This window comes from Panthera leo, chromosome A3 (genome assembly GCF_018350215.1).
Source record: "Panthera leo isolate Ple1 chromosome A3, P.leo_Ple1_pat1.1, whole genome shotgun sequence".
In the NCBI taxonomy this organism is placed as follows: Eukaryota; Metazoa; Chordata; class Mammalia; order Carnivora; family Felidae; genus Panthera; species Panthera leo.
In genome coordinates, this window is record NC_056681.1 from 126187074 (window position 1) to 126201665 (window position 14592).

General features: G+C 40.8%; 1 protein-coding gene across 1 annotated transcript in view; it reads right to left on the reverse strand.

The window, feature by feature from the left end:
* Positions 1-1404: 1404 nt before the first annotated feature.
* KCNS3 (potassium voltage-gated channel modifier subfamily S member 3) overlaps positions 1405-14592 on the reverse strand; it is a 39306-nt gene continuing 26118 nt past the window's right edge. The window contains exon 3 of the mRNA XM_042930287.1: positions 1405-3405. Within this exon, the coding sequence (XP_042786221.1) occupies positions 1871-3346 (1476 nt within the window). The 5' untranslated portion in view covers positions 3347-3405 and the 3' untranslated portion in view covers positions 1405-1870. The remainder of the gene's footprint in view (positions 3406-14592) is intronic.

Here is a 14592-nt window from a genome sequence, read left to right on the forward strand (position 1 = left end):
CTGGATCCTGGGGTCCTCGGCACGACTCCATCATTCGCTGTGTGCACTGGCACTTTTCTTGCAAGCCTCAGTTTCCTCGTCTTAAAATGCAGACGGGAACAAACCCTTGCCAATAGTGATGTTGTAAGCAATCAGTGAGATGATTATGTAAGGTGGGGCACTTACATAGCAGCCAATTATCATTATTGCTGGTACTATTATTACTATTACTATTGTTGCTCGTATTACTATTATTACTAGTACTATGATTACTAGTAGTATTGTTGTTACTATTACTATTACTATTACTATTACTATTACTATTACTATACAAGCAGTCTTCAGCTACTTCACTACTAATTGGGAAATCTTTAATAAAACTGGATCCCAAATTCTATTGCTATGCTTCAAAACTATATTTATGCCAACATCAAAAAGGCGTTTGGGGGAAAAGAAAGATTTTTCAAATGGGCAGGGGATGACACACATGAATGAATAAACCTCCAGATTTAAAAGTGACTGTAAACTCTGTTCAGTTATATCCGTCTCAGAAGTCACGGAAACGTTAAGAGGAGAGATGAGTCAGAGTTATCTTCATCAGATAACCCACAGGCAATGTCCTTCTTTCAATGAAACGCGTCTACAGACATAGGAAGTAGGGTAATAAATCCAGGCGGCTTTTCCATTCAGAAAGATCTCAGGGAAAGGACTCGGTCTGACGGCATGAGTTAGAGTCACATACGTCTCCAAAATTAAGATTTTTCACTACATTCTCTCCACATGGGATGGAATTGTTCTGGAAATGAGTATGTATGTCTTCTTTCATCATGAGGGGCTTTTACATAAGATGCAGACATTACTGTCTCGAAGGCTATTTTTAAGTGGTGGCTTATTTTATAGCTCCTGGCGTAGCTTTTCCCAGTGATTACAGTTTCACTCCTCTGGCCATAGTGAATCATATCTGTGTGTTTGAACACTATTTCTCCTTCCTTCCACTCATGGAGTCTATCTCTGCCTGTGAATGTGGAGATTTACTCTGCCTTGCATACTTTTCAGGTGATGAGGTTTTATCTGGACAGGAGAAATCATAAAACACAAAATACACACTAGAAACATATCTGTAAGGGCACATGCTTCATTCACATATGGCAACTTGAGTATGACCCAAACCTGTACACGTGTAATCAATATACCCTGGACGGCATGGTTTCATCACGGACATGATCCTTCTGCCTGCCGCCCACCACCACCAGTCTACTGAACAGAAGAACTAGCCCATGGTAGATGTGTATCCAAAATTCAGAAACTAACAGAAAGGACTCTTGATGCTCCAAAAAGAGAAGTTCCCTTCCAGACCAAGTTTGAACATCCTGAAATATACTTACTTGACGTAAAAACGTACAACCAAGACATTCTCCACACTGAATTAGGCAAGTTTATTAGGCTCCTAATTTCCATGTCTAGAACGTGAACATGGATTTACATGCATTGTCTCATTTTGTGGATCTTACATGCATGGAGTCTTCAGTCAGCCGGGCCTCTGATTCTACTTGTCAGTAATGTACAGTTAGCTCAATGTGAGTAGATGACAAACACAGAATGATACATAAGCCGTAGCAATAAATCCCACCCAGTCCCATTTACCTTTTTTTTTTTCCAAAATCATATCACAACTCTCTCTTGTAAAAAATAAATTTCAGAACAAGGCATTTAATTCACTTTACTGAGAAAAATAAAGAAGATTCTATCATTTTGGAGCAATGAATGTCCAACTATGGCTGAAAGGTACACCCTGAGAATTAAATTATTTTAACGAACCCATTGAGGTTTATAAAGCTGTGTTAACCTAACGTCAGGAAGGGACACAAGATACAGGCACAAATGTCCCTGCTCATTTTGCTGTGCAATTCTCCAAGGACGCTGTGTTATAAACATCCTCATTGTCTTCAATGCTTGAAGCATCTGTAGAATCGGGATCGCTCACCACAATTCCCACAGAAGACAGACTGGTAATGAAGGCGTGCATCTGCTGGGCATAAATGTCCCTAATGTTAAAGTAAGGTAGCTCGTGACACTTCTCTGGTGGGTCCTCACTGCACTGGTCCACATCAATGTCCTTCTGCTTCTGGTAGTACTTGGAAAACTTGTTGAAGATAATGGTGATAGGGAGGGCCACCACCAAGATGCCGCAGATGATGCACGTGCTGGCGATAAGCTTCCCGGCCAAGGTGACTGGGTGCGTGTCTCCATAGCCCACAGTGGTCATGCTGATGGTGGCCCACCACCAGCAGATGGGGATGCTGGTGAGGCTGGATGTCTGCTCGTCTTTCTCCACAGAGTAGATAAGCACAGAAAAGATGGAAATGCCCACAGAGAGAAAGAGAAGCAGGAGCCCAACTTCATGATAGCTGTGTCTCAGGGTGGCACCTAGAGACCGAAGTCCTACTGAGTGCCGGGCAAGCTTGAGGATTCGGAAAATCCTCATAAGCCTGAGGATCTGGACCACCTTGCCCATGTTTTCAATGTCCTCACTCTCTTCCTCCTTGGTGTCTACAGCCAAGGTGGCATAGAAGGGGATAATGGAGACGAAGTCAATTATGTTCAGAGGGTTTTTCCAGAATTTCTTTTGACAGGGAGCAGCAAGCAGCCGGATGGCAAGCTCGCCAGTGAACCAAGCAATGCACGCGATCTCCACACCTTCCAGCACGGGGTCATCCACCTCTCCGTCCTCGTTCTGGAACTCTGACATGCTGTGCACACACATGGCCACAATGGAGGCCAGCACCACGCTCAAGGACGAGATGGCAATGAGCTTGGCAGACAGGCAGTAGGCTGGGTTTTCCATTCGAATCCAGATCTTCTTCCGGAGCTGACCAAATCGCAGCTTGTCAAACTTCTCCAGCTCCTTCTCAAACAGGGACGACTCTTCAAAGGAGGTGTCGGTACTCACGTCATTGCTCTTCTGGTCCCAGTCCTTCTCGTGGTTATCCTCCTTGCGTTCCTGGTAGCGATTACTGCAGCAGGAATCGATGAAGAGCTCGTTGATGCCCCAGTACTCGATCTCCTGGCAGAATGAGAATACGCACAGCTCCTCCATGACATGCAGCTTCCCCGTGTAATAAAAATTCAAAACGTATCTGAACAAGGAGGGGTTCCGATCAAAGTAGTACTCCTTATCGGCCACACTGTAGTCATCGCACAGCTCCAGGATGGCCTCTTCCGAGTGGCAGGTGAGCAGTTTTCCGAGTCTGGTGTGAGGAAACCGCAGGAGGGTGCTTTGGTCGACGGACTGCTTAAAGCCCCCCACGTTCAAGTTGACAAGTTCCTCGTCTTGTCCAGGGCGATGGAAAAACTCACCAAACACCATGGTGGATACAGGAGGCAGGGAGCTGGATGGGAAGGGAGATGAGGAAGTTCACGCTGCACCTGGAAGGAGCACAAGACGGCATTAGCGCTGCCCCGTTGTGCCTTGCCAAGCTTATTTTTAATCTGCCCTTTCCAGGATGATGGGCTACGTGAAGAGCAAAGCAGGAAATGGAATAAGAAGGAAAAAGCATTATGCATTTTAACCGGAAGAAAATGAACACAAAACAGATTGTTCTCCAAAAACTGGGGTTGATGGATCCATTTTTTAGGAAAAAGAAGACTGCCATCTAAGTTTGATGAACCTTTGTTCCTAGTTCTTTATTTTTTTTAAGCATACAAAATTTACCTCCAGGCCCCCAAAAAGCAACGCCTTGTGGATCACTTACACAATACAAGCATCCCCAGTCTCAACCACAAGGTTCCTGCATTTGGCAATGCTCAGTTCAAACGTGACAGGCTGGTTGCTGCCTGACTTGTAGCTCACCTCTCCCTGTGGCCAGGTCTCAGTCATGCACCCTCACAAACAGTTCTCTTCTCTGCTCTGACCCTCGCCCCCAACCCACACGTGACTGGGGGCTCAGCTCAGCTCTTATAAAAGATGTAGCTTTCCCCTTCTGCTCCCATGTTTCACTCCTTTAAGAGAAAGCCCCATTCCTACATTTGGATGTGGACAATCAAGAGCATATAATTATCTCCCTGTCCTTAAGTACCCTACATCTTAAAGATATAGTTACACTTCATGGGATAGTGTTTCAGGTACATCCACAGAGAAGACAGTGACTTGGGGAAACCTCTATAAGTTAATTGCACTATCAGTTTCCTCATACAAACACTCTCCTCTCTCTCCTGCTCCCTCCCCTCACAGACAGTTCCCCACACACTCCCAATTGCCCCATAGACACCCAGTCTATACTGGCCCAGCACATCTAGTTCTGACACTAATTAGGATGTACCAGATCCATTTCTCAGGGAGAAAGTAATAGCTTTGACTATCACCCAATACAATGATACTTCCTCAGAGCAAATGGTGCAGAAAAAAGAAAGGTAGGAGACTATCATATACTAAATTCCTACAGGGTACTATTAGATGCTTCGATAGACACGATGCCATTTAATCCTGCCAACACTTTACAGAATGTGTACAGAAAAATGGATGCTCAGAGAGGTTGAGTCAAAGATCACAGTATAGGTAAATGGTAGAGCCAGAATTTAAACCCAGGTTGGATTAATGCAAATCCATGCTACTCCCACTATATATACCCTCTCCTCCATCCACTTTCTTCCTTATTATAATCCAATAATGCAATGTGGGAAATGCTATAACAGAAATGAGTCAAGCATCTTTGGGCTTATTGAGAAAAGAGCAATGACCCTTGTCATTGGTTACATTTGGCTCAAACATTAACAGTTCAAGCAGAGTTGACCAAACAAGGGGAATGGGCATTCCCAACAGTGGGCACCAAGGGTTGGGCATAAGCAAGATTGGGAAGAATCTTGTATATCAGTCTACAGAGTCTGGACTTTACCTGTAAGCAAGACCACTAAACAATCTTTGTTTATTATTTATTTTTTATTTTTTTAATGTTTATCTATTTTGAGGCAGAGAAAGTCAGAGAGAGACAGAGAAAGACAGAGAATATCCCAAGCAGGTTCTGCACTGTCAGCACAGAGCCCAGTGCAGGGCTCGAACCCACAAACCATGATTTCATGACCTGACCTGAAATCAAGAGTCAGACACTTAACCGACTGAGCCATCCAGGTGCCCCTAAACAATCTTAATCAATGACTGGACACAGCTGTCTTTGCCAACGGTGACTTAGAAAGACCCCACTGACAGTGGAGCAGGGGTCTGCTTGGGGTGAAAGTTCAGGGCCAAAGAGACAGGGCTACAACAGAACAGGTGAGAGGAAGGGAGAAGACCCCAACTCACACAGTGGTGGTGTGTGTAAAGAGGAAGTGACAAAAATCAAGGAAAGTTTATAATGTCAAATCAGCAGTAATTGGTGATTAATTTGAAAGAAAAAAAAAAGGACAGGAAATTAGAAAAGCAAAAAGAGAATGTGTTTTCTACTCTGCAGTAAGTGGGTGATACGGGGACACTACTAGAGGAGGCAAAAAGATCAGGAAGGAATTTCTTGCCCCTTGTGTTTACGAAAAGCCAAGGCTGTGTGTGAGACAAGAGACTCCTCCTTTGAAAAGGATGCACCAGAGAACACAGCCTTAAAGTCCAGCCTTCTGCCATCCAGCCCAGGAGGAAGCCTACAGTCATAAAGTAGGCATGGGCATTCGCTCTCGAGACACTAACCGAATGTGCTCCCATGAGTGTGTTCCCATGAAACCAGAGACCGCAGCATAGCTTGACATGCCATTTAATAGATTTGCTGACCTCTTCAAAATACTTGGGTTTTTTTCTGCCTCTGCTTTCTATTTTTAGTTAGATATCTTCTTTGAAGGGCCTAAATCAGAGCTCCTGGCTTGGTCCAAATATTTATGGAACTTCAGATCTCTAACAGCAGGCTTGTGCTCATGGCAAGTATAGTAGTAAAACGTTCCAAGGACCTAGTTTTAGCTAAGCTGGCACTAAGACTTTAATGGACATTTTCTTCGGGTGGCTTATTTTTCATCTCTTTGGCTATTCTGGAAAGCCCCAGCAATAGAATGCCAGGGTCTGCCTTCATGACACACCTGCATAAGCCGGTCTCAGGGGGTGTGTCATCCACTTCCCGATCATTCCACGGGCACTTTTCTACAGGACCCTGTTATCACCCTTGATGCCAGTCTTCCCATTCTGTCCTCCTAGCTTTGCATTCGCTCTGTGCTGGTGAAAGAGAGCCCTTCGTGAGGCCCACTCATGCCTCAAAGTCTGATCATTAAACCAACACACATCATAAAAGAAGGGGCTCCTGTTGGGGGCTTTCGAGAGAGAGGAAAAGGGAAGCATCTCCAGATCAGGTCCAATGCTTGAGCTCAGAGGGCAAGCTAAGTTGTCCCAGGACACAGAGGCCAGAGGACGGGGTTGTTTTCCTTGGCTGTGTCCATCCCACAGCAGCCAACAGGGGGCAGGGAAGAAAGAGTTCTCACCTTACCTTCTGTAGCTAGGCTCCCTGGCATGCAGACAGTCCCTTGCCAATCACAAACATCCCTTCTGTCATTTGTCCCTCACTACTACTCTGGGATTTTGCCAATGAGGAGGCAGGATCAGAAGAGATAAGTGGGCATAATGCAGCTATTAAGGGTTAGAACAGAGGCGCAAGCTGGGGTTCCTTACACCAATTCCAGGGCTTTCTACAGCACTCTGCCTCACACATCTAAAGCAACATAAAGAAAGGCAGATACTGAACATCATTATTTCCAAGTTTCCTATTTCAGATCAGCATCTATTTAACAGCCATTCATTTACTCCTACCCAGAACACATTCATCAGATCAAAGGTATATTTACACATATCTATGTACATTTGAGATTAATATAAATTATACATTTCTAATTTATTTATATACGTAAATGTATACATTTATTTATAGATGTAAACATATATACATTTATCTGTATTTATAAATACATAAACTTTAAATACATTAAAGCATTTTCTTTATGCATGTCCATGTGATCTATAATCCAAAAATTGGCCTGCATCCTCTATTAATGAGTCTGTGGGGAAGTGGGTGAGGAGGGATGGGCGATGCAAAATGAAGGGGAACCCTTTTGGAGGAGAATTTGACAAGATGTAGCAAAACTGTACAGGCATTTACCCTTTGCCCCAGCAATCTCTCTTCTAGAAATCTCTCCCAAAGAGAAACAGACAAAAATTAAAAACACTTGCATAACTGGAAACAATCCAAACAGCCATCAATAGAAGATTGGCCAAATAAACTACGGTCTCTCTCCCTCTCCTCTCTCTCTCTCTCTGTCTCTCTCTGTCTGTCTCTGTCTCTCTCTCTCTCTCTCTCTCTCTATATATATATATATATATGCAATGGAGTGATTTCTAGGATATATTATTTAAGTAAAGGGAAAATATGTGTGTATGTACATATACATGCATATACACATACATACGAACACGCATGTACACACATGCTTATGTAAAGAAAAAGAAATGGCAAAAGGATAAACCAAAAATGAAAAAAGTGCCTCCCTATATGGGGAGAGAGGGAACAGGATATAGGGCACAGTGTTGGAAGTTGGACTTGGAACTGTGTAAATATTTTACATAATTATGAAACAAAATTAAATTTAAAAAAGACAATCCTTGGGGCGCCTGGGTGGCGCAGTCGGTTAAGCGTCCGACTTCAGCCAGGTCACGATCTCGCGGTCCGTGAGTTCGAGCCCCGCGTCAGGCTCTGGGCTGATGGCTCGGAGCCTGGAGCCTGTTTCCGATTCTGTGTCTCCCTCTCTCTCTGCCCCTCCCCCATTCATGCTCTGTCTCTCTCTGTCCCAAAAATAAATTAAAAACGTTGAAAAAAAAATTAAAAAAAAATAAATAAATAAAAAAGACAATCCTTAAAAATTTAACCTTACTGTATATCAAGTTGGTCAGTAACTTCAGAGAGATAAATTATTCCAAGGTTTTTTTTCATTTGTTTATTTACTTTTGAGAGAGTGCAAGCAGGGGAGAGGCAGAAAGAGGGGGGCAGAGGATCCAAAGCAGGCTCTGCACTGAGAGGCGGACAGCAGAGAGCCTAATGTGGGGCTCAAAATCATGAACTGCAAGATCACGACCTGAGCCAGGTCAGACCTTCAACCAACTGAGCCACCCAGGTGCCCCTCGAGGTTTTCTAAATTTAATTTAATTTCAATAATCTGACTGTACATCCATAGTGGTATACACCATAGGACAAATATAGTATAGAAATCTTAAAATATTTTTAGTATTCATGTTGGTATAATTATTCTGAAACTTTTCTGCATATACACATAGGTTAAAGCAAGTAAATTATTATGTTAATATCATTATCCCCCAAGATTTTGAGGGCAAAATAAAAGAAATATAAATATAAAATCAAAGAAATGAAATAAAAACCCAATGATCCTAAATCTGAACTAGAAATATCATTATGGACTGATAATTTAATTTTTCTTAAAAGAAAATCTTATTTCCACTGAAAAAACCTACAACAGAATGACTATCTCCAGTGGATGCTCTGAAGCATCACTTATATTTCCCCTTTAGAATTAAAACACTCATTCTCACACTTGCCCGAAGTGTTAATAGCTAAAGGGCTCTCAGTTAAGTCCCTCTTTGGGAATCACCCTCAGCCAAAGAGAGCTGCCTTGCCCAAGGTCACACTCTTTCCCCAGGCAAGTTCACATCCAGTGGCTTATGTATGGGGAAGCTACAACGACCCAGCACCTTTTTCTCAAGGTGGGCACCCGAGTTCCAGAGTTCCCATAGGATCAGCTAAGATTTCTGTCACAACTTCATCCCAGTTCAACGCCTCTCCTTGCCCAACCCTACTTCCTTCAATTCCCACTAGTATTTGTCCCAAGGGAACCTCCCAACAAACTTTCTGCACATAAACTTCTGTCTTAGTCTATTTCCCTGGGAACCCAACTGAAGACACCAAGTCAAGAGCAATGAACATCTCGAGTTTGTGCAGATTGAGGCATCAAAATACAATTTCTCACTAAAATAACAAGGGCTTCTTGGAGAAATAGCCAATCCCAGGTCTGGGGTAAGAAATACACAAAATAAGCCTGGACTATCTTGTTACATTAGAAAGCAAGGAACAGAAGGACAAGGGAAGGGAAGGACAAGGGAATATTCAAAGGGACTCAGGACCAACTGGAGACTCACACTGGCCAAAGATTTATGCATCAAAAAGAAAAAAATCTCCAATAGACTGAAACACATCAAGTATGTTAAAATCCCCGAGTTCATAATAATATTTTTTAAGAAAGAAAGAAAGAATACATTGGTCACCTTTGAAGGGTACTAAAGTACCAACTCGTTACTCTGGAATGTGAGACAAAAAAGAAAATCAAACATTTATCTTGTTTTCCTGCATGAATTATACCTTAGGAGAACCATATAGTAGTTAAAGAGGGAATTTTTCCTTATAAAAATATTCCAACAATTCAAAAACAATTGTAACAGAAACAATTAAAATAGTACACTAGAAAATGTTTATTTAGATTGAAAAACACAGTTTGAAAGTAAAAGCATGAAAACAGTAACCAAAAGAAAGCAGGAGTGGCTATACTGATAACCACACAAAATTTAAGACAAAAGTTGTTACCAAAGACAAAGAGCATTATATAAAAATAAAACAGTCAATTGATCAAGAAAACATAAAAATGACAAATATGGATGTACCCGGCAATAGAACCCAAAAATACTATCTCTATTTGTAGATGACATGATTATGTATATAGAAAATCTTACAGAATACACACAAAAAATGTATTAAAACTAATAAATAAATTAAGCAATGTTGCAGAATATGAAGTCAATATACAAAAATCCATTGTATTTCTGTACACTAGCAATGAGTAAACAGAAATATGAAATTTAAAAAACAGTTCCATTTATAGTAGCATCACAAAGTTATTATTTAGCAATAAATTTAACAAAAGTGGTACAAATTTGTGCCCAAACTACAAAATATTGTTGAAAGAAATTACACAAAAATAAATGTACAGACATCCCCATATAGCAGTACTCCCCAAATTAATCTATAGATTGAACACAATTGCCATCAAAATATTAGCTGCCTTTTCTTTTCAGAAATTGACAGACAAGCTGATTCTAAAATTCATATGGAAGTGCAAGAAACCCAGAATAGTCAAACAATCTTGAAAAAGAAGAACAAAGTCAGGAAACTCATACTTCATGATTTCAAAAATTGCTACAAAGCTACAGTAATCAAGACAGGGCAGAATTGGCATAGGATAGAGAGGGAGATCAACAGAGCAGAATTAAGAATCCAGAAACACATCCATATCTACTGTCAACTGATTTTCAACAAGGATGTCAAGAGAATTCAATGGGGAAAGAACAGACTTTTCAATAATTGGCACTGGGACAATTGGACAGCCACGTGCAAAAGAATAAAATTGGATGCCTACCTCACACCATATACAAAAGTTAATGAATCAGTGGATCAGAAACCTAAATATAGGTGCCAAAACTATAAAACGCTCATAAGAAAATACAAGCATAAATCTTTGTGAGCTTGGATTAAAGTGACTTCTTAGCTATGACACCAAAAAGCATAATAAGAGGAAAAATAGGTAAAGTGACTTCAAAAGTAAAAATTTTGTGTTTCAAAGGACACTATCAAGTCAAAGGACAAGAATCAAGAAAATGAAAAGACAACCCACATGATGTGAAAAAATATTTGCAAATAAATTATCAATAACGATCTAGTATCCAGAATAAAGAGCTCTTACAACTCAATAATAAAAAGCCATATAACTTACTTTCAAATGGGCAAAGGATTTCTTCAATAGACATTTCTCTGAAGATATACAAATAGCCAAAATGTCCGTGAAAAGACGGAAAATCATTCGTCATTAGTGAAATGCCAATTAAAAACACGAGATAACACTTGACACTACTAGGATGGCTAAAATAAAAAAGTAATAATAATACAAGCATTTTAGCATAATGCAAGTGTTAATGAGGATGTGGAGAAACTGGAACCCTCATGCATTACCAGGGGTAATGTAAAATGTGCAGCCATTTTGGAAAAGAGTTTAGCCCATTTCTGAAAAAGTTAAACATAGAATTACCATATGATCCAACAATTCCACTCCTAAGTATATTTATAAAGGAACTGAAAACATATGTACAAACAAAACATATACACTAATGCTCATAGCAGCATTATTGATAATAGCCAAAGAGGGAAAACTACCCAAAAGTCCATATCCATTAATTGATGAATGGATAAACAAAATGGTCTATCCATTCAATGGAATATTATTTGGCCATAAAAAGGAATGAATTACTGATACTACAACATATTTTGCTGTAGATAATAATGTTTTGAAAACATTATTCTAATGAAAGAAGCCAGACCAAAACAGGCCACATATTGTACGATTCCATTTATATGAAATATCCAGAGTAAGCAAACCCATAGAGACAGAAAGCAAATTAGTGGTTGCCAGGGTCTGGGAGGAAGAGAGATACGGTGTGAGTGCTAATAGGTATGTGTTTCTTTTGGGGGTGATAAAAATGTTCTGGAATTAGATGACTGTACAACCTTATGAATATACTAAGAACACCCCAATTATGTATTTTAAAAAGGTAAGTTGTATCGTAAATGAAGTATATCTCAATAAAACTGTTCTTTAAAATAGGGTTCCATCTAATGGAGAAGGAATGATAGAATTAAAATCTCCCTATTTCACAAGGTCATCATGAAATGACAGTTCTGGGTTGCTAACACCCAAATAAAAAGCTGGTGGGGAACTTTACCACAGCTACATCAGAATGGCAATACCTGAGCTCACTGATCAAGCCCGAAGTAACAGAAAGAAACAAGACACAATGTGCCTCATGATGGAAGTACATACACAATTCTGCAGTATTTCAACAACAGCAACAACAACAAATCAGGCCTGAATTTTATTGAGAGTCTAGATCTGCCACTTGAAATCACATGGAGATTTCAGGGGAACATGTGCGGTGAGTGACACAGCGAAATCTAGACTGTGGGAAACTGTACAGACAAATGGCACAGACCAGATAAGCGACATATCAAACAGATCCAATGTGTGGGCTTTGTATGACTCCCGATTTTAACAGGCCAAATGCTTAAAAAAATATGAAAAACAGGGGCGTTTGAGTACCAACTAGATACGTGATCATATAAAAGAATGATTATTAATTTCTCAATGTGCTGATGGTATTGTAAGTATGCTTTTCAAAAGAACCCTTATCTTTTGAAAGTATGTATTACAATTTTATGGATAAAATTTTACATTTGAGATTCATTTCAAAATAATCCATGGGGAGTGACAGAGTCGGGAGGGGTGGGGGGTGGGGGAGGTGTATTTTACTCATACAAGATATGGCCATGGATTGATCATTGCTGCAGTTGTGTGAAGGGTACAGGAGTTCAATGTAGTATTCTCCCTATTTTGGTACATGTTAAAATTCTCCATCAAGGGGCCCCTGGGTGGCTCGGTCGCTTAAGCGTCCGACTTCGGCTCAGGTCATGATCTCACGGTCCGTGAGTTCGAGCCCCGCATCGGGCTCTGTGCTGACAGCTCAGAGCCTGGAGCCTGTTTCAGATTCTGTGTCTCCCTCTCTCTCTGCCCCTCCCTGTTCATGCTCTGTCTCTCTCTGTCTCAAAAATAAATAAACGTTAAAAAAAATTAAAATAAAATTCTTAAAAAAAAAATTCTCCATCAAAAATGTTTCAAGAAAAATTTACCACGCACCTTTTTGGGCCATGTACTGTGTAGTAAGTGCTTTCATACACACTATTGGTTACCCTTGAATTCCCAGCAACTCATGCAGTACCCGGGCACTAGGAGGGAATGAGGAAGCGTCATGGAATGAATGAAGAACCTCCTTGAATTCTCTAACAGTCCTTAGTGGTAGATCTTATATCCCACGTTGCAAATAGGGACACCTGAGATGCAGAGTTTGGTCAACATTATCCAGCTTTTGTGTGGCAGACTCTTTCCACTATGCCTCAGACATGAGTATTTAAATTTAAGTGGGAGGCAGGAGGGACTGGCTGACTTTTAAATTCACAGAGTTTTTTATCATCCTCATTAAAGAATGCTATACTCCTTACTGGGGGATTTGGTATAAGCATACCGAGGACACATGGAGTCTCCAATCAGGCACATCTGGGAGCACAAAAGGCATTTGGCTGCAAAGTTGAAAAATCAACTGCTATTTTTGTCCTCTTTCTCAAGAAGATCATTGGCTTCTGTATCGCTCCCCCTGCCTACTACTAACCCAAGCTACTCATGGTGAGAACATTATCTACTGTATTTGGCTACCTTGTGCCTCTTGGTGTTTACAGGATTGAAAAGAAAGAAAAAGATGTCAAAAATCCAAGATATCCACTGAAGCTTACAAGAAAACCTGCATTGATCTTCTCTCCAAGTGGCACCCTGTAAAAGGCTTTTCAAAGCCATTAACCTCTTACTCACCTCTTCTTAGTCCACTTCCCTCTTTTTTTGCTTTATGCTCTCAAACTCACTTAAAAAATACTCTCAGAACAGAGTCTTTTCAAGGCTGACAAATACACATGCACACAAGTGCATGAGTGGCTTTGATAATGCTCTTGCTTTGCTCGGAAAAATAACAAAAGCATAACAAACACAAGTCGGTATTTTTATGGGGCAGAACAACTTTTTTCAATCAATCCCACAAAAGTAAAGAAAAACCTAGATTCCTTCTGCCCTCCCACTTGTCCAAAATCTACGTTAAATCCTCCTATCAAATTAAAGCAAATAGGGCATTTTTCAGAATTAATACTGCCATCTTTTTGGAACATTCTTTTAAGAGCTGCATTTTATCCCATTAAATATAAAAGAAAAATCACTAATTTTTAAAAAAAAATTTTTTTTTTATTTTGAGAGAGAGAGAGAGCAGGGGAGGGGCAGAGAGCGAGGAAAAGAATCCCAAGCAGGCTCCGAACTTTCAGCGCAGAGCCCAATGTGGGGCTTGAACTCACGTACCACGAGATTATGACCTGAGCCAAAATCAAGAGTCGGATGCTTGAAAGACTGAGCCACCCAGAAGCCCTAAAAATCACTAATGTTTTCTAAAAGGTTAGGTCCTGCTAACTCATATTTCTGCCCATGGCATGTGAGAATATTCCAAATAAAACCAAGCAGATGTAAACAGAATTAGAAATCTAAAGTCAATCCACACCCATGAATGGAGGTATCCTCCCCAGGCACCTTCGCTGACCTTCGCTGATCTTCTCTTCCAGCAAGCTCCCTGTGTACTGGTGTGGGTAACATGTAAGGAAAAGAACATCGGTAATAGATAATGGGCCAGAGAAGATAAGAGGGCATGGTCAAATGTCAGTGGCATTGCATAGCCCACCCTATGTGGATTTGGGAATGGAAAGCTAGGGTTCCTTGCTTTAGGCCCTCGTGACTCAGTGTTGTTAGAACCAGTAAAATAGTGCCATTCTGAAAAACAAATAGCTACTTCTGAGACATCTAGAAGGTCATGCCCAGAGCCAGTGTATAGAATACATGAAATTTCAAAGAGCTTTCTGGAAGCGAGGCAGCTCCCTCCACCTGGAACAGTCCTCTTAGAACTGT